We start from the raw sequence: 20,509 nt of genomic DNA on the forward strand, positions 1-20,509 counted from the left end.
TCTGCAGCAGGTGGTTTTAATTGCACCCATCAAACCTGTCACTCCATTGTGCAGAGAGTGGAAAACCAATTAACAACTAACTACAAGCCTAGGTGCCCAGAGTGGGAGGAGGGTCTGTAACTCAAACGGAAGATCAGTAATGGAAGCAGAAGATTCCTCAGCCTGCTAGTGGGTCTCCTGGGTTTGAGAAGACCTCCCTTATAGTACCCAGCTTTCTCAGATAAGTAGTTCTGTAAAACATTCCGGCACTGATAACCACTTTGCTTCTTCCCTGAAGGGGTCTGAATGAAATGGGGGCTCTCTTTCCTCAACCCGAGAGTCCCGTGCTGGGGCCCCTGCTTTGGATGGGTTCTTGTTTGTGGAGGCAAGTCCTTGTGCTAACTGACTGCCCTCATACAGTCCTACAGGCTCCGTTGGTGGCATGCTCACACACGATAACCTGGATGGGCCTGCATGGCTTTGCGCTGGCTGGTTTTGTGTCAACTTGACATGTGTTAGAGTCATTTGAGATGAGAGAACCTCAATTGGGAAAATGCCTCCAGAAGATCAGCCGGAAGCAGGGGAGTCTGCAGGACACTTTCTTAACTAGTGACCAATGCGAGAGGCCCAGCCCTTGTGGGTAGTGCTATCCCTGAGCAGGCGGTCTTGGGTACTATTAGAAAGCAGGTTTGCAGGCTGGGGCAGTGGTGGGTACCTCCACAAAGAACAAATATATCACGGTGTGTACCCTAGGGAGGGAGGTGGAACTAGAGATATGATGGCAGGGACAGGTGAGAGATCAAAGACAGCTCAGATCAACTTGCTGTCTTTGCCCACTAGGATTGGAGGGATGGTGTAGAACAGCCTGGAACTTCGGCAGATGCGGACTCAGTCCCAGAACCTGTTGCCTGACTGCAGGATCCCCCTGGCTCTGGGCAACCATGGAGGCCTGAGATGAGAAAAGTTTCACGTTCTGGATTGAACTCCTCAAAAAAATCACTGTTGCCCATGGTGCCACCGGAGGCCATATTGGTGTCTGTGGCCCATGCTGCTACCTCAGGTGAAGCCTGAGATCCATGTAGACTCCTGGCAAATCGAATCCCAGAATACATCAAAAAGCTCATCCTACCATGATCATCATCCCAGAGATGCAGAGATAGTTCAACACATGAACATCCACTACTACCACTGCCACTGCCACCACCATCACCACCACCACCAGCAGCAAATAACAATCATTGGTCATTTATATTTCTCGATATCAATGGACTCAATTCACCAATAAAAAGACACAGGCTGAAAGAAGGGATGCGAAAACAGGATCCATCCCTCCTGTATGCTGCATACAAGAAACACACCTGCTGCACAGGCCATGAGCCTCGACATGGCCTCAGGTGGTTACACATGTCAGTCACATCAGTGGGGAGCCTTGGGCAGTAAAGCCCGAGGACATCAAGGCCTGAGGCAGCATCACAGACTGTGTGAGTCCCCAAAATTATACAATGGAGAAAAGAAAGCATCTTCAACAAATGGTGCTGGCATAACTGGATGTTGGCATGTAGAAAATAGATCCATACCTATCACCCTGCACAAAACTCAAGCCCAAGCAGATCAAAACCTCAACGTAAATCTAGTTACACTGAACCTGATAGAAGAGAAAATGGGGGAATAGCCTTGAATGCATTGGCACAGGGGACTACTTCCTGAAAAAAAACACCAGTGGTACAGACCTTAAGAATGACAACTAACAAATGGGACCTCATGAAACGAAAAAGCTTTTGTAAGGCAAAGGACACTGTCAACAGGACAAAATGGCAGCCTACAGAATGGGAAAAGATCTTCACCAACCCCACATCTGACAGAGGGCTGATCTCCAAAATATATGAAGATCTCAAGAAACTAGACATAAAAATACCAAACAATCCATTTTAAAATGGGGTACAGACCTAAACAGAGGATTCTCAACAGACAACTCTCAAATGTCAGAGAAACACTTAAAAAAGTGTTCAATATCCTTAGCCATCAGTGAAATGCAAATCAAAAGGACTCTGACATTCTATCTTACACTTGTGAGAATGGCTAAGATCAAAAACATAAATTATAGCTTATGCTGGAGAGGATGTGGAACAAGGGGAACACTCCACTGCTGGTGGGAGTGCAAACTTGTACAGCCACTTTGGAAATCAACATGGTGGTTTCTCAGAAAATTGGGAATCAATCTATCTCAAAATCCAGCTATACCGCCCTTGGGCATATACCCAAAGGATGCTCAATCATATCACAAGGACAATTGCTCAATTATCTTCATAGCAACTTTATTTGTAATAGCCAGAAACTGGAAACAACCTAGATGTTCCTCAACCAAAGAATGGATAGAAAAACGTGGTACATTTACACAATGGAGTATTACTCAGCTGTTAAGAACAATGACATCAGGAAATTTGTAGGCAAATGGATGGAACTAGAAAAAAAAATCATCCTGAGTGAGGTAACCCAGATCCACAAAGACAAACATGGTATATACTCACTCATAATTGGATATTAACTGTAAAGTAAAGGATAACCATGCTACAATCCACAGACCAGAGAGGCTAGGTAACATGAATCTCCCTAGAAGGGGAAATGGAAGAGATCTCATGGGTGGGGATGGGAACTTGAGGGATTGGGTTGGGGCATAGATGGAGGGGGAGAGTGATGAAAGAGATGACTGGAAGGGGGAGGGCTCTTTAGGGACAGGTAGAAACCCGATGTAAGGGAAACTCCCACAAATCTACAAGAACGAGCTCAGCTAAGACTCCTAGCAATAGTGGATCCGTAGCCTGAACTGGTATCTCCTGTGATCAGATTGGTGATTACCCCAACTGTCACCAAAGAGCCTTCCTCCACTAACTGATGGAAACAGATACAGAGACCCACAGCCAAACATTAGGCCAAGCTTGAGGAATCCTGCTGAAGAGAGGGCAGAAGGATTGTAAGCGCCAGAAGGATCAAGGACACCACAAGAAAACCCACAGAAACGACTAACCTGGCTCGTAGCAACTCACAGAGTCTGAACCAAAAACCTGAGAGCCTGCATGCGGCTGACTTAGGCCCTCTACGTACATGTGAGTTGTTGTGTAGCTTGGTCTATTTGTGAGACTCCTAAAAATGGGAGCAGGGCTGTCCCTAATGATTTACCCTGCTCTTGGAAACCTATTCCTCATATTGGATTGCCTTGTCCAGCCTAAATACAAGGAGAAGTATTTAGTCTTACCGCAACTTGATATGCCCTGCTTTGTTGATACCCATGGGAAGCCTGCCCCTTTCTGAGCAGAAACAGAGGAGGAGTGGATTGGTGGTGGTGGTGGTGGGGAACACAGAGAGAGGTGAGGGGAGGGAGTGGGAGAAGAGGAGGGGAAACTGTGGTCAGGATGTAAAGTAAATAAATTAAAAAAAAAAACAAAACAGGTTGAATAAGCCATGGGGAGCAAGTCAGTAAACAGTTCCCCTCCATGGCCTCTGCATCAGCTCTAGCCTCCAGGTTCCCACTCGGTCTGAGTTCCTCCTGTCCTGACTTCCTTCAATGATGAAAAGTGATGTGGAAGTGTAAGCCAAATCAACCTTTTCCTCCCCAAGTTGCTTTTGGTCCCAGGGTTTCATTACAGCAATAGAAAACCCCAACTAAGATATGGCTGAAATTAAAATAAAAAAAAAAAAAGAGAGAACAAATGTGATGCTTCTGCTTTAGAGTCCGACTATTCCTAAGTGCTGGCTGCTAAAGATAGTTTGTCAAAGCAACAAACAAACAAACAAACACCCCACAAACGTGTAGCGTATCCTCTTGTATCCAGTTTGGAGGAAAGGGAAGATTTTGGTCCTCAGAAAGTGTCCAAAGGCCGATTTCTGCACTGGCTCGGGTCCAGCGGTACTCTGAACAACCTGTAAGGCCACCTTGCCCAGTTGTTCTGTTCCTCCTCCTCCTTCTCGTGTTTCATTTATGTAATGCTCTACCTCTTCAGCTCTGTGCTGCTAAAGGTACAGCCACACCCACCTTTCTTTCTTTCATGAGGGCTGAGCACTGTGTGAAGGAAGAGTGTGAGGGGGAAAGACCATGAGAATGGAAAGGCTTCCAAAGTAGGGAGAGCAGCGTGTGTGTGTGTGTGTGTGTGTGTGTGTGTGTGTGTGTGTGTGTCTGTCTGTCTGTCTGTCTGTCTGTCTGTCTGTGTCTGTATCTGTTCATTTTGAGACACAGTATCAAATGTAGCCCTGGCTAGCCTGGGATTCACTCTGTAGACCAGGCTGGCTTTGAACTCACAGAAGTGACCCACTTTGCTGGTATCGTTTCCCATGGAACCACTGGAGAATTCTACCCTACTGCTGTGTTAGGCATGGAACAACTGGTCTCCCAGACCTCACTCTACTGGGCATTGATATGGACACACCTTTGCTATGAGACTCTTATTCTCTTTACACATCTGTTGTGTGATTCAATTTTTAAATAGCATAAACAAGTATAGTCTCTCTGTTACTGTCAGGAAGACACCTGTGTACAGAGCAATCTAAGTCTAAACAAAATACTCCTAAGAAGCATTTTCCTGCCCTTCCATCTCTCTTTATAGTTCTTTTTCTGCTAACCAAACAAACAAACCGCAATTTTTAGCCATCACTTTTCAAGTACTGTTCAGTGACATTGTCTTCTCATTACAAACAGAAGACAAAACCCAGATATAGCTGCCTATAATAACAAAGCTGGATAATCAATGAATGTTCTTGGAATGTAAAAGCCACCTTAAGTTTTACTATTTGTCATTTAAAAAACAAGCTAGAAATAACACCAGACTTCAATTCATCTCAATACATACTCAGAATCACTTAATCATCTACTGCACGCCGACTTTAGATGTGGACGAGCTCCGCTGACAGACTTTGTCATCACAAAGCCCCTGGTAAAGCAGTCAGCTTAGAAAGTTCCCTCTCACCTGCTGGCAATGGTCAGGAGGCTGGGAGGACAATAATAGCCACTGGAAGCCTGCTCGAAGTTTCTCAGGACTGTGTCAATTTTGTAACAAAATTGGCCATGTCTCTCCCATCCCTTCAAAGAAGAAAGAGACACAATCTGATTTAGTTAAATGCCAAGAGACCTCTTCCCGGCTTGCATTGCTCTCTCCTCTGACTTGATAGAATTTTTGTTTTCACATCACTTTTGTATTTATTCTGTCTGGAATCACCAGCAGCTACAGCCACTTACACATTTAGTCTTGATTTCTTATTTTACAGTTCAAAAAAAATGTAACCAACTTAAAGACTTAAACACAACTGAAAATAAAGTGGGGGGACACTGTAAAAACAAACAAACAAACAAATAAACAAACACACAAAGGACAGTCACTCAAGAGTTACCGTTCTTTCCTTTCTTCAGGCTCACAGAATTTCTTTCAAATGGCTGTGACGTTTGGGTAAAGACAGAGAATTGGCCATGGAGGGAGGACGCTTGTGTGTTTGAATTCTGGCTTCCCCCTAAGCCACTTCATTTGTAGATAATGAATGCATCTTAAGAAACACGCTTAATCTCTCCACATCTAGTTTTCTCATCTATGAGGTGGGGGTAAGAGCAGTATTCGTGCTTGTCCCAAGGATCAAAGGAGAAAACACAGGAGAGGCCTTGAGCAGAGCCAGCGAACTTGGAGGGGCAGTGAAGCCAGGCCTCCAGGTAGTGGGGAGCGTTACGGAATTGTCAGTTCAGTTTCACATCAGCTGTTTGGGGTTCTTAGGGACTTAAGTAGAGTTACTGCCCAGTGGATCAGCTGGGCCCGGACTGAAGGTATCCAGGGTGTTTTTTCATGGTTGCTGCTGTTGTTTTGAGTCATGGTAGCCCACACTTGCCTAGCCTGGAACCCCCTAAGTTGCTTGGGTTAGCCTCAAACTTGTGATCCTTTTGCCTTAACTTCTTGGGTGTTAGGACTTAGAGAGCCATTGAGTTCAGCTAAAGCAACTGTGTTTTGCTCCCCCATCCCACCTCCGGCCCTGTGCCGAGGATGGAAGCCAGACTCTTCAAATGCTTGCAACTGAGCTCCATCGGAAGGCCCTAGGATGGTCTTGTTTGGATCATGTTTCTAAGTAGAAAATGGCTCCCTTATACGGAGACTCATATATGGTTAAGATTTTTCCCCGAATTAGGTGGTTGGCCTTTGGGGGATATAAGAATGTAAGTTTGGCCACTCAGATAAAGATGATAATTTGTAGGTCTGTGGCTTAGCCATGGGAGCAAGGTCGGGTGGGTCTGTCCCTTAAAGTCGTACGGTACAGTGGCTGCCCGCTTATTCTAGTTCACCTGACTTCATTTCTGCTCCTGATATCACTGAGTCACACGCCTCCATGTGTCCATTTTTACTTATTCACCAGTTTAAAGTGCTCATCATTTCCTGTCATTCCAGGGATAACCAGCTTTTGATCAGACACAAGATGATTTCTAGGGTATTTCTTGGAAAAGGTTTTAGTTCTGTAGTTAATTTCAGAACACTGTAGAAATTGGCTAATTCAGTTAAAAAAACACCCCAGGGAATGAGCCAATCACAGAGCTCCTGCATCCACCTCCGGTCTGGTCTGCTCTCCCCCTTCACTCTGTCCTGGGGCCTCAGTGTACAAGCTCTGGACTGAGGCCCCTCAAGTATCACTGCTCTTGGAAGGATGGGGAAGAGCGGCTGACGTTTGACCTTTCTGACAAAGCATTTCTTATTTCTTAGTAGCTTTTGCGTAGTGTGGGGCCCAGGGCTGCTTGGCTACACTGCTGCCATGACAGGCTGGATAGAAACCAGCTAGAGAGTAGGCCCGAGTTTCGGTTTACTCTAAGGTAACACCCAGTTCTAGAAAAAGCCATAAACTAGTACCACCCCGGAACAGGCCAATCAGCATCCAAGGCAAAAATACCTAACATTCCAACCATTATAGATAAGATCACCAGATGTCCCTTAGCCCAGCACACACCTATTCTCTTTGGCCAAGACACCCCTAGACAAATGTCAGCCAGTTAGGGTCCTGAACCCTGGAAATCCCCTCACCCCAACCTCTGCTATGATAAAAACCCCACCCTGACTGGGCTCAGGGCTCTGCTCTCACTGCTGTGCTACACAGATGCAGAATCCAAGCTTGAACTTGAATAAAGGCTCTTTCTTTACTTTTGCGTATGGATTCAGTCTCTAGGGTGGCCTTTGAGGGGTCCCCTCAATCTGGGCATAACAGATGGAAGGATTGCTCACACTGTCCAACACCCCAAAATGACTCAGTGGGAAATAAAAATCACTCTTTTCTCTTTGAGGTTATCAAGGTTATTTATTTATTTTTAGACAAGGGCTCACTATATAGCACAGGCTAGCCCGAAGCTTGCTGTGGAGTGCAGGCTGGTCTCAAGTTCATGATCTTCCCCAGTCTCTTGAGTATTGGCATTATAGTACATGCCTGGCTTCAGCACTCATGCTATGAATTAACTACACATGTATGGTTATCTAGAGAGTTTTACTGAAGCAACTGCTGTGGAATACTTGTTTAACTAGGCAAAGATGTGTTACATTTGCTCATGCGGCATTTGTTTAACTGCGTAAAGATGTAGTGCATGTGCATTAATTAAATAAAATTAACCTGGGCTCAGAGAGGCTGGGTTAGGAAGTAGTTGACAGGAAGTAGCAGGGAGGAGCATAGAGTGGGGTTTTTAGTTGGGGTAGCGTGGAAGCAGAGAGGCTTCTTGGACACCAGTGAAGAGGGGAAGTTCCGTTTGCTGCTCTAACTCTCTGAGCTGGTAGGTTTTCACCCTAGCCTTTGAATCTCAAGTTTTATTGGGATGATAGAGATTTAGTTACAGCTGTGTTAGCAGCAGCAACAGAGCCATTGTCTCGGGGAACAGAATTCCCCCAGGCTACGGCCTTTGAAGCCCTGCGCTAGAGCTTTCAAGTGTAGCCATTGTGATGAAGGTAAGGTAGCAGCGATGAGCTAAAAGAAAAGAGCATCGGGGAACCATTTTTATAGACTGATACAAAATAAAATGAATGGGAAGTTTGCTGTAAACCTCAAGAATCATCTCTGGACATGAAACCTTTAAATCCTGGTGATCCCGGCTGGAAGAGGAAGCTGAAAAGAGGCGTGCAAAGGGCACCTTGGGTACTTGTGCTATGCTCTCACAGCCCCGCTGGCTTGTCTTGAAAGCCACAGAAAGGTAGATTTTAGGTCGGTGGGCAGCTAGGACTGACTCAGGAATTGCAATCCTTGGATGGAATATCTAGTGGTGTGTCAGCCGTGGCTGGAGGGGGCAGGGTCGCTCATGTGTATACACATTGATTAACAAGGAAAGCAGAGCTTCTGCAGAAATGGATCACTCCTCAGTTGGACTGTCAATGGGTGGCTTAGGGGAGAAAATTAGTAGAATTTCATAAAACAATGCCTGTATCATTCTAGAATACAGCCAGCCAGAGAGAGAGAGAGAGAGAGAGAGAGAGAGAGAGAGAGAGAGAGAGAGAGAGAGAGAGAGAGAGAGAGAGAGAACAAGAAGCGGCTGGGCAAAGAGAGACAGAGGAACAGATGCTAACACTGACGGATTTCACAAAACTTTACTGCAAAATACTAAATGCGTTAAAGAAACTTGAAGCACGATATTCTGCCTTTTAGATTTAAAGCTAAAGTAATAGCGCTTATTTAAAGCATGTAAAAACACCTTGTCGCTTACACTAAACACAGCTTTACCGTCTTTTCCCCAAGTAACAAATATGCCATGCGCACACTTCCCTCCTCGATGTATTCATGACGATATTTAAGGCTGAGAAGGGCGAAAGGAAGGCAGGGTCCTGGCAGCAGATGCTTGGACCCTGTCTCCAAAGAAGGAAAAATGCGCCCACACTCCCTGGCATCCCACTCGAGAACTGACTGTGAGGACCACATGTGAGATGGGGTCAAGCGTTCACCATGCTTTTTATAGAAGGAATAATGGGACTGTTTATACTTTTTTTTGGTGTTTTTTTTTTTTTTTTTTTTTTTTTTTTTGAGACAGCATTTCTCTGTGTAACAGTCCTAGATGTCCTGGAACTCGCTTTGTAGAACAGATTGGTCTTGAACTTACAGATACCTGCCTGCCTCTGTCTCTGGAGTGCTGGGATTAAGGCGTGTGCCACCATGTCCGACTGATCACTTACATTTGTATCTTTTTTTTTTTTTTTTTAAGTTGTTTTGGGTCAAATTACACAGTAAGACATCCTTCTGAGGGCTAGAAGGCTTTCTGTGCCCCCGCTGACATCTGACTAGTCAGGGGGAGATTCCCACTCAGAGGGATCCCCTTTGATCCACGGTGGGCACATCCTTCTAGTTCTGAAGTCCTGGGACCCTGTTGCAGCGTTGGCCATACTTACTTCGTGACACTCTGATTCCTCATCAGCAAGGACCTGCCCTGCTCTTTGGCAAATGTAGAAGAGTGTTTCTTCGCAGGCTTTCACTTTCCAGCGTCCTTCCTAACGGGAAAAGTGACACAGGATGAGCGAGTGGACTCTGGGGATGTTGATGGGCAGCACGTTAGTCATGAGCCGAGCTGTGGACAGCAAGTGTTCCCAGTGGGGTGGCGGTCCAGAACCCTGCCTGGTCACACAAAAGCCTGGTGACGACTGCTCTCTGCCTGTGACTGCGGGAATGCAGTCCAGAGCCGGGTGGACCTGAGTGAGGAGGAATTTGGTTGCTTCTGGAAATATCCGGAAGCTACCACCAGTCACCCTCAGGATCAAAATTCATGTTCCACTCCAATGTCCTTCCTCACTCTGCTTTCTCTTTAATTAATCAAATATTTTTATGTTTTTGAGAGTGGGTCTCACTGTGCAGTTCCAGGCTGGCCTAGAACTCACTGTACAGCTTCCATTTGCTTCAGTCCAGCAATCTTTCTGCTACAGCTTCCCAAGCACTAGGGCTAGAAGTATAGACAGGCTCAGACCCAGCTTTCTTTCCTTCCTTCCTGCCCCCCCTCCTTCTCCCCTTCCCTTTCTTCCTTTTTTGATGTGTGTGCGCTCATGTCTATGCAGATATGTGTGTGTGTGTGTGGGGGGGGTGAGCGTGTGTGTGTGTGTGTGTGTGTGTGTGTGTGTGTGTGTGTGTGTGTGTGTGTAAACCAGAAGTTGACATCGAACGCCATTCTCACTTGATCTTAGCCAAAAGGCCAAGAAGCGATCCAACGCCATTTTCAACTGCTCTCCACTTTATTTTTTGAGACAAGGTCTCTCCTTGAGCCTGGAGCTAACCCACTTGCCAGCTTGCTCTAGGAATCTGCCTGTGTCCTCCCTCCTCCCCAGGTTTCACATGTGCCTTAGAGATCCAAACTCAGGTCCTCACGCTTGTTGAGGGTACTTTCTATCCACCGAAGCATCTCCCCAGCCCAGCTTCCTGCTCATATACAGACACCTTTAGGTTTTCTCTTACTTTTGCCTAAACGGTGGTTCTCAACCTCTGGTGGTTGAATGACCCTCCTACCCATATCAGATTTCCCGTATTTCAGATATTTACATTATGATTCATAACAGTAGCAAAATTACAGTTTTGAAGTAGCAATGAAAATAAATTTTATGGTTAGGGGTTACCACAGCATGAGGAACTGTATTACAAAGGGTTGCAGCCTTAAGAAGGATGAGAACCACTGGCCTAAGGCAACTCTCAGATCTTTTACTGCTATTGATAAAATAGCTAACAGACAGCCAGGCAGTGGTGGCACATGCCTTTAATCCCAGCACTCGGGAGGCAAAGGCAGGCGGATCTCTGTGAGTTCGAGGCCAGCCTGGTCTCCAAAGTGAGTTCCAAGAAAGGCGCAAAGCTACACAGAGAAACCCTGTCTCAAAAAACAAAAACAAACAAACAAACAAAAAAAATAGCTAACAGGCTAAATATTATTTTCCCACATTACTTTTAAATCTTAACACAAAACAGATCCTTAGATGAAAAATACTCAGTTCAAACTTCAGGTGGTATTTTGATATTTGGGATTTTAGGGGAATATGGAATCCTTCAATGGCCTTCAGGGAAATACCACACTGACATTTTCACTAGTAAGAGCAGCACTGTGTGTCTCCCCCATGGAATGTTCCAGAACATTATCATGCTATAGGACAGTGTTAGGCATATTGCAGGTGCTTTGTAGCTGTTGGGAGGATGAGTGAATGAATAGTTCTCACCTTCAAATTTTGGTGATAGCACTATTTAAGTAAAATTAATGATAACAATTATTTATTAATATAATAATTATTATATTCATACTGAGATCTGCTTGATGGAAGTAAATGTTAATTTCAATGTTCCATATACTTGTTGTCTAAGGAGTTAATAAGCTACAAAAAAGGGGTCCTACAAAATCTCTCAGAACAGCACTGTTCTGATCCATGCAACAATATTGTCTTAATTACGGCTACTACAACTATGATGAAATACCATGACCAGGAGCAACTTGAGGAGGAAAGGGTTTATTTGGCTCACACTTCCACATCACTGTTCATCATCAAGGAAGTCAGGACAGGAACTAAACAGGGCAGGAACCTGGAGGCGGGAGATGATGCAGAGGCCATGGAGGTGTTTACTGGCTTGCTCATGGTGGCTTGCTCAGCCTGCTTTCTTATAGAACCCAGGACCACAGCCCAGGGGTGGCCCCACCCACAATGGGCTTGGCCCTCTTCTATCAATCATTATTTAAGGAAATGCCCTACAGACTTGCTCACAACCTGATCTTTTGGAGGCATCTTCTCAGTTGAGGTTCCTTCCTCTCAGATGACTCTAGTTTGTGTCAAGTTGACATAAAAGACTAGCCAGCACTAATATCAGTATCTGTCTTTGTTTTCTTAAACACCTATTCAGAAATTAGAGAACATAATTAAAATAAGCCAGACACAATGACAACTATGCCATGTTTCTCTCATATGTGGGACCTAGGCTTTATACACACACACACACACACACACACTCAGGCATGTGCTCATTCATGAGATGGGGGCTGTTGGGGAAGAGGGAGAGAACCAATGACAGGAGGAGGGAGATTGAAGGGTAAAGAGGGCTGAATATGGCCAAAATTTATGATATGCTTGAACAAAAATGTCATTATAACCCCATTACCGTGTACAATGAAGATACACTAATTAAAACAATCCCTATCCAAATGTTAGCTTTCGTTCTATAAATATGATAAGTGAAATGGTCACACCAGGCAATAGGAAATGGAGGTCATCTTAATTATATACAAAAACCAGTGACTCAAGAAACCATCAGCTCCTGTAACTGTGCTGGGTTTCTGCAGAGCTGGATCCACGACAGACATCTAAAGAGCCCACCGCTGCTTCCTCCTCGAATGCCACTCAGACACACATTGGTAGCGTGTGTAATTATGAATGCACATGTTTCTGCAAGCCTCAAAAGATACAAAAGTGAAACATGTCACAAAAGTAAGTGCTTTGAAATTTTTTCATGTTTGGTTGGCACAATTACTTTGTCAAGCTACTTAAGTAGCATTTAATGAGCTGTTTCTTGCGGGATCCTGACACAGCATCATGTGGCTGGAAAGAATGGGGACACCTATCAAGTCCTCCAGCCTCCTTAAACCCAGCCAGTGCTTCCAACAGCTATGTGAGCAGAGAGAGGATGTTTGTGTAACGTGTTTAATCAACTATTCAGATGGTTTGGACTTCAACTAATTCTGCATAATCTGGTGTCTCAGAGAAGTGGGGGATGGGCACACAGGAATATGCAGCGTGCTAAAGTCACTGGCTCCATTCCATCCCTGTGAGGCTGAGATTTGCCATTGATCCTTAGTCTTCAAAGAGGTTTGCACAACCGTTTTCGTCTTAATCAGCTAATGGAGCTTTGAAACTATGGCTCTCCAGTGCCCTCCAGCCTTTATCTTCTTCATCTCTGCACCAGTATGGTTGGCCCCACCGTCTGCCAAATGGTATTTGTTCAAGTAAAAAAACTTGCTTCTGACCCTCCATATTTAATTTAGTTAACCATGAATCTTGTTATTTGAAACACCATGACCTCTTCTCTTCTCTTCCCTTCTCTTCCCTTCTCCCGTCCCCTCCCCTCTCCCCTCCCCTCTCCTCTCCTCCCCTCTCCTCTCCCCTGTCCTCTCCTCCCCTCCCCCTCCCCTCTCCTCTCCTCTCCTCCCCTCCCCTCCCCCTCCCCTCTCCTCTCCTCCCCTCCCCTCCCCCTCCCCTCCCCTCCCCTCCCCTCTCCTCCCCTCCCCTCTCCTCCCCTCCCCTCCCCCTCCCCTCTCCTCTTTTCTCCTCTCCTCTGCATAGCCTCCACCCTAGGCCCCCCACAGAACAGACACTAATTTCTCTCTCTCTCTATTTTGTCCTCTCCGATCCATTCTGTATGTTCTGACCACGGTTATTTTTCAGGACAGATTTTCCCACTGTGTCCCGCTCCAATGGCTCCTCCACCTTGGTTTGTAACCAGTGTTTTCGTACTCCCTTTGTCCCATTCATCACCTCCTTACTACTGGTCATGTGTTTGGCTACTGAAGAAGGCAAGCATTTGTCTGCCTTTGCATTTTTCTTGGAATGGGTTTCCTCGGTTGTGTAAGGGTTTCTGTTTTTGAAGGTCTAGCTTAAAGATCATCTGTTGAAAGAGGCTTCCCACCCCTGTCCTGTCTGAACCCCTGCTCTAACCCCAGTTCTGCCCCTCTTTCCTCAGAGTAAGGACCGTCGTCCTTCCCATGTGAAAGGAAGCCCCACGAGGAACAGGGACCACCTCTCTTGGTCTCTCCCATGACATGAGACTCTGGCTTATGTGGTTCTCACTATCAGTGCCACAAAACTAATCAAATGAATCAACTTACAGATTGCTCTGCTGCGACACACAGCTGGCTTCTCTTTGGGAAAATCCGAGGCTCAAGAGGGTGCCAGTTAGTGAGGATGACAGAGGAACCACTGGACCAGCCAAAGGAAACTGGAACTTTATTGCTACTCAAACCAATCCATGTTTCTGATGCATTTTCTGTAAGAAATAGATGAAAATTATTTATAAGATACTATTTGCATATTTTGATGGCACACGCTATCAGTAAGCTATACCTTCTCATGTGTGATTCATTTCTTTATGTGATAAATCTTGTTTGAATCTATGAAATACCTGTCTAGACCTCTTTCCCCCCAATATCCAGGTTTACTCAGTATAGGCCTTCCAAGTAAGGCAGAGTGTGAGCGAAACCCATGACAAGCGCTGGCCAGGGCAAGTCTCCACTCTGTTCAAAGCGACCTGAAATGTCTAGTTTTGCTTTTGCCTAAGGAAAAGAAAAACTAAGAGGTTAATTGGATTTTGAAAGGAAATCATTAAAGCATCACCAACAATAGAACTCTTTTAACGGTAGTTTAAGTTGAATGTTTTTCTGCTCTCGCTCCCCCTCAGCCCCTCACAATAAAACAAGCAGAAGCTCTCCCAGGCGCTAACACAGAACAGTGGGGTTGCTGGAAAAACAAACGAAGCCTCACAGCCGGGATGCAGTGAGAAACGCTAGGTAGCAGAGAGACTTTCAAGTGTCCTTGTTGATACAGGGGACGCTGCAGGATTCTTTTAATCCCAAATGCAAAGGATTAGGGAAAAGGACATAGAAGTATTTGTGTTTGCAGACTAAAACCTAACATTGCAAAGGTCACTGCCTAGAGCCCAGGGATGTTTTTGGTTTCGTTTTTTATTTTTAAACACCGGAAACTGAACTCAATCATTTCCAGGATTTTCAGGAAGACTTCATGGCTGATGTATGTCAAGGGCCAGGCTTGCTCTGAAGAACTGAAGATGGGAGGCCCAGGAACCGGAACCTCTGAGCATGACACACAGCCTGAAAGCCACCAAGCCTAATGAAGTTATTTAAATCATTTACTGAAGAAATTCCCTTTATGAGAGAATAGCATACTGTGGCTATCCAGTGGCCATGAAGCTGATTTACAGGTTTAGGGTTTGATGGAAATTCTAAGGAATGAGTTTTCCTCCCTCCCTCCCTCCCTCCCTCCCTCCCTCCCTCCCTTCCTTCGTTCCTTTTTGTTGTTGTTGGTTGCTTTTTCTCTTTTAGGGGCCCCCTGCCACACAGCTCCCAAATAAGTTACACATGGAGGCTTATTCTTAATTATAAATATCCAGCCTTAGCTTGGCTTGTTTCTTGCCAGCATTTCTTAAATTATCCTGTCTACCTTTTGCCTCTGGGCTATTACCTTTCTCTTACTTCTGTATATCTTATTTTCACTCTTACTCCGTGGCTGGCCCCCTTGTGTCCACTTCTCCTTCTCTCTCTTGCTCTTTCTTCCTCTTCTCAGATTTCTCCTTCTATATACTCTCTCTGCCTGCCAGCCCCGCCAATCCTTTCTCCTGCCTTGATATTGGCTGTTCAGCTCTTTATTAGGCCAATTAGATGTTTTAGACAGGCAAAGTAACACAGCCTCACAGACTTAAACAAATACAACATACAAGAACACAACACATCTTTGCATCATTAAACAAATGTTCCACAGCATAAACAAATGTAATGCATCTTAAAATAATATTCTACAACTTAATTTTTTAAGACAGGGTGTCTCTCTCTGTGTACCCCTGGCTGTCCTGAAACTCACTCTGTAGACCAGGATGGCCTCGAACTCACAGAGATCCACCTGCCTCTACCTGTGCTGGGATTAGAGGTGTGAGCCACCACCATCTGCCAAGGAATGACTTTTATGACTTCTACTCCTTAAGATTTTTTTAATTTAAAGTTTTATTTTTTTGAGAATGTAGTGTGTTTACATCATTTCTATCCCTTCTTCTCCTTCTCCATTCTGTGACCCATTGTACTCCCTCCCAAACTCATGATCCCTTCTTTAATTATGTTGTTACATATATGTGTGCATAATCTATTGAGTCCAGTTAGTGTTGCTCGTGTGTATGTGTGTTTAGGGATGACCACTTGGGATTGAAATAACCTATCAGGTGGCTCGTCCCTGGAGAAAACTGACTCTTCTCTCTTTGTAGCCATGAACTGGCTGTAGCTCTAGGGGCAGGGCCCTGTGAGATGTCCCCTATCTGTGTCTGCATGTCAATGGTGCTGTCATTATGCAGGTCTTGTTTCGTAAACTGCATGGTTAAGATTTCATGGGTGCCACTTCTCTAGTATGTCTAGAAGATTCTATCTCACAGCAGGCATCCTGGTCCTCTGGCTCTCACAGTCTTTCTGTTCTGTCTTCCATAAAATTTCCAGAGCCTTAGGTGTATGGGTTGAATATGCACCAATTGGGATTGGCCCCCCCCCACCCCGCAACCCCTGGTCAGTTATTACCACTTAAGATTTAAAAATATATATATTTAATCTACTGGGCAAAATGTGAATATGTTGCATAGCTTCTGAATATATGACATAAAAATCCAGTGCGTTGTGTTTCTGGACTTTTTTTTTAGAAATTCTGAATATATATATTTCATATCTACTCACATATATTATATATACACCATACATATATATTACAAACAATCACTTTTAAATAGTTTTGAACTCTAATTAAAAAGTAGTAACATGCTATTTCATAGGTCTTAAATCAAAGGTCTTGGGTGCTCACCATCCCCAAGGAGGTTTATAAGAAACTCCACCTCTGCTAATGAAGTCACATCCATCAACATGCTGTCATTAGACTGGCAAGAATACAGAGCCTCACGCCAGGTCTTTTCTTCTTTCTGAAGTTTGTAGCATTTACGATTGAAGGGACTCCAGCCAGGATCACAGTGAGTGGCATGGTATTTCCAAGAATCTTTTTCTTTATAAATCAACACAAAGAACATCATTGGCACAATTACTTCCAAAATTATTTGACATCCTTTATACAAATTGCCACCAGTTTGATTACTTTTAGTATAAGTAAAACACAAAATTAATTCCTAGCATCCACGTGGTGACTTATAGTCATCTGTAATTCCAGTTCTAGAGGATCTGGAGCCCTTTTCTGGGTTATACAAGCATTGGTCACACACACACACACACACACACACACACACACACACACACACACACACGAGAGAGAGAGAGAGAGAGAGAGAGAGAGAGAGAGAGAGAGAGAATGTAATGTAACTAGTCAGCTGACTTAAAAATGTTTTGATATTGTGAAAGTACTGTTATGGACCATAATTTAAAAGGTATTCTAAGGACTTTATATTGGAAAGGTAGGTAGATAGTAGGTAGGTAGAGCAGACACTTATCCTCGAGTTAAAAGAGCCTCAACTTCTGTTTACTTCCTTTAGAACAAGGATGACGAAGCTCCACTACTGTCCCCCGAGGTCACTGAATTGTCTGTGGTGTCACACTGGGTGGACGTGAACCCTGGATTAGGTTTCCCAGGGTCAACTGCCATGAAGCTTTAGACATTTGAGAAGGTGGTGGTGTGCAGGTCAGGTTTCAGCTCTCATTTTTTGGGCGACCTTTGTCCCTGGTTGGTGATTGCATTTTGGGTGTATTTTATTAATTGGTAGCAAGTGTTTCCCTTAGGCCCTAGTTTAGTTAGATATGATTTCATTACCTCTTTGAGAAACAATTCATTCTTTCAAAATTACTTTTAGGCCTCTGACAGCAATTAGAATCATAGAGAATGCTAGAACATTTAGATATTTAATGGTTATTAACCTAAACAAAACAAAACAAACAAACAAATTATTCTAAACTTCACTCCCAGTGTAAGAAAAAGGCTAAAAGAGGAGTTTCTGAGATGGAGATGGTGGTAAGATCTGAGAGGTTGAACCCCGAGAGGCTGGGTGAGATGCTGTTAAGGACTGGAAGAGTGCTTGTCTAACGTGCCGACTATGGGTTCAGTCTCCCCTCTCCAACAGTAAAAAAGAAACCGTCTCCCTCGATTCTCACCTAACTTTCTTCAGAAGAGCTAAGAATAGCAGATAGGATGCTACCGTGGCCCCCTTTAGTCTAACAAAATGATAAGACAATGAAGAGAGCAGGAAGGACAGGTCCCTATGTCTTCCCTTTCATCCCTCCTCCACCCCCAGGGGGCACAGCACAGAGACCCCTCTGACTTAGGGAAGGAAGGCAGAATTAAGTGTAGTCTTCGATGGGAGACCCAGCACCAGGCCTCCTATGATGAAACTCAATGCTAGCCAGAGCCCTGCAACTCCTGCCTCAAAGCTATTAACTGTGGGCGAATCAGGGGGTGAATGCTAGCACAGGTCTTTAAATTGGAGCCCAGCCTGGTGGCCATAGACATGACATAGGCCCATTCCTGATGACGGCCCAGAACAGGGCAGAGTCCTTCCATGTCGGACAGTGGGTTAGTGTTACCTTGGGGACGAGGTTTTGCTTTTGTTTCTACAGGAGAAGATAAGCTGTGGGTACCATCAAAATTGATAAAGGTTCGATTTGAACAAGAGAGACCTCTTAATTAGAGGAGGTGATGGTTCATCAACCAGCATGAACATCCATTTTAAACTAACTTGTATCAGTAACACATGCCTTTTCATTTAATCATATAATAACTTGCCAAAAAGGAACATCCCCAAAATTAGTCTTGGGGAAAGGTTTTGGTTTTTGTCTTTTAGGAGAATGAAGGCTAAGGAATCTGAAGAACACTGAACAAATGAGACAACTGAGGAAAAAGGACAAATCATCTATCCCAGGAAACAAGAGTAAAATGGCCTATTGACCTAACACTATTGGTCTTCTAATAGTCCCAGTTCAATTAAAATTTAAAGCTGACTTTGGAGTTGGAGAATGGCTCTCTCCTTCTTTAAACTCAAGCATGTTGTTAAAAGGAAAATGCAAACTCCCTGTATCATGCCAGAAGAAAAGAGCCATCGTCTGCTATGGGACAGGAAAAAAGCCAAATTAATTAAGGGACTATTCTATTACTAATCTCAACTCTTTGATTCTATTCTGATTCTTTAAATTTTTCTTAAAGTATAAATTTTATATCAAAATTTACAAGATTAATATATATATACATATATATATACATTTAAAACTTTGTTAAGATAAGAATGGTTATATAGAGTATTAACTAATTCTAGAAAGAAAAAAGGCTTCAATTAGCTGCATATATATGTTCGAGTCTCTTATCAGTTTTCTGTAGGAAATCACGGTCAGGCCTAACATCAACTGAAGTCTCCAGGAAGAAGATGGGGCCCCTCAACAATAATTCCACGTGGACAATAATAATATCACTAAGCTGACAAACATCATCTACAGATCAGCTTTGAACTACAAAGTGCTCAGAGCAATTTTGAGATGACTAGCTAAGATGATCCAGTCTCAAAGACTACTTGAATAAGGACTTGAGATAAACCCTGAACTTTGGCATTATACACAGACTGGATAACGAAGGATATAGTTACCTTTCCTAGAATTTGACAATTAACCTAAATTTTTTCTTTCAGTATAAAGATAACTTCACCCATACCCAACAGGAAGCAATTTTAAGAATACGATGCCCACATTCCCAAAGAGGTGGTGTGGGGCAGGTGGTTTTTTGGGCTTTTTAATGGGTTTTGGGTCTGTGATAATTTTCATTGTTTACAGGGGTTGGTTATAAGTTGTTGTCAAGGGTTAGGAAAAAGGCTAAGCAAAGGAGATTAGATTTAAGGTTCTTGTTTTAAAAAAAAAAGAAAAAAGAAAAGGAAAAGACAATTACTAGTTTTAAATGCTTTACATTGGATTGGATTGTTTTATATTGTATACAAATTATATATATATTGAAATTGATATTGTTAGAAAATGCTATATGTATATTTCTAATTGTACTTATACTGTTCATTTAACAATGTAATGCAATTTTCTGATCCTTGAATGTTATTATTACCAACTATTAGGATATAAAGAAATGAAAGTTAGTAGTTAGACATTACAATAGAACTTGTAGTCATATTAGGTATGTTTTCAAGATTGAGCAGATATATTTTAGATAGACAGGTCATCTTCAAACACTTCAGAGATCTACAGAATATGGCATTTAAAATGTTTTAATAACTTAGAAAAATTTTCTTTTTTGTTATGACTGTGAGACATGTCGGCTCCTGGCAGTACCAGTCTACTTCAGAGAAAATATGGGCATTGAAGAAACTGTAAATGGAGTTAACTTTCATTGTGGCAAAAGTTAGCCACTGGACAACAAAGTATCCTCGAATCAATTGCTGACAAACAGGACAGACAGGACACGAAACAAAGGACTACTGATTCTTGCCAAAACAAGTGTGGTTATGGCTTTATCAAAAGGCATCTTCTGAGGCCAGGACAATATAGCACCATCCCTGAAGTGGCCTTCGCAATCCGGAAAAGGTACAGTACCCTTTTCTTCGAAGGCAGCTGAACAGGCAGTGGGCCGATGGCTTCTGATGTGCAATGGAACAGCAGCTGAAACAGTTATTCTTGAAGAGTAACTAAGCTCACACCTCTCAATAGTAGACTGGCATTTAATAGAGGGATGTGGAGAAGAATGGGATGCTGAGATGAAGCCATATATACACAGTCAAGAAGAATGGACAGCTAAATTAAAAAACCATCAACAATTTCCAGAATTTAAAATCCTGAATCATGACATGACACTAG

At 43.6% G+C, this 20,509-nt stretch overlaps 1 protein-coding gene across 1 annotated transcript in view; it reads right to left on the reverse strand.

Annotated features, from left to right (window-relative positions):
* Pla2r1 (phospholipase A2 receptor 1) overlaps positions 1–20,509 on the reverse strand; it is a 128,441-nt gene that overhangs the window by 61,761 nt on the left and 46,171 nt on the right. Inside the window, exons 7-10 of the mRNA XM_042275349.2 lie at positions 16,533–16,727; positions 13,793–13,950; positions 9,348–9,446; positions 4,938–5,050 (exon numbers count right to left, since the gene is read on the reverse strand). Of these exons, the coding sequence (XP_042131283.1) occupies positions 4,938–5,050; positions 9,348–9,446; positions 13,793–13,950; positions 16,533–16,727 (565 nt within the window). The remainder of the gene's footprint in view (positions 1–4,937; positions 5,051–9,347; positions 9,447–13,792; positions 13,951–16,532; positions 16,728–20,509) is intronic.

The sequence above is a fragment of the Peromyscus maniculatus genome, chromosome 4, assembly GCF_049852395.1.
Source record: "Peromyscus maniculatus bairdii isolate BWxNUB_F1_BW_parent chromosome 4, HU_Pman_BW_mat_3.1, whole genome shotgun sequence".
Classification (NCBI taxonomy): Eukaryota; Metazoa; Chordata; class Mammalia; order Rodentia; family Cricetidae; genus Peromyscus; species Peromyscus maniculatus.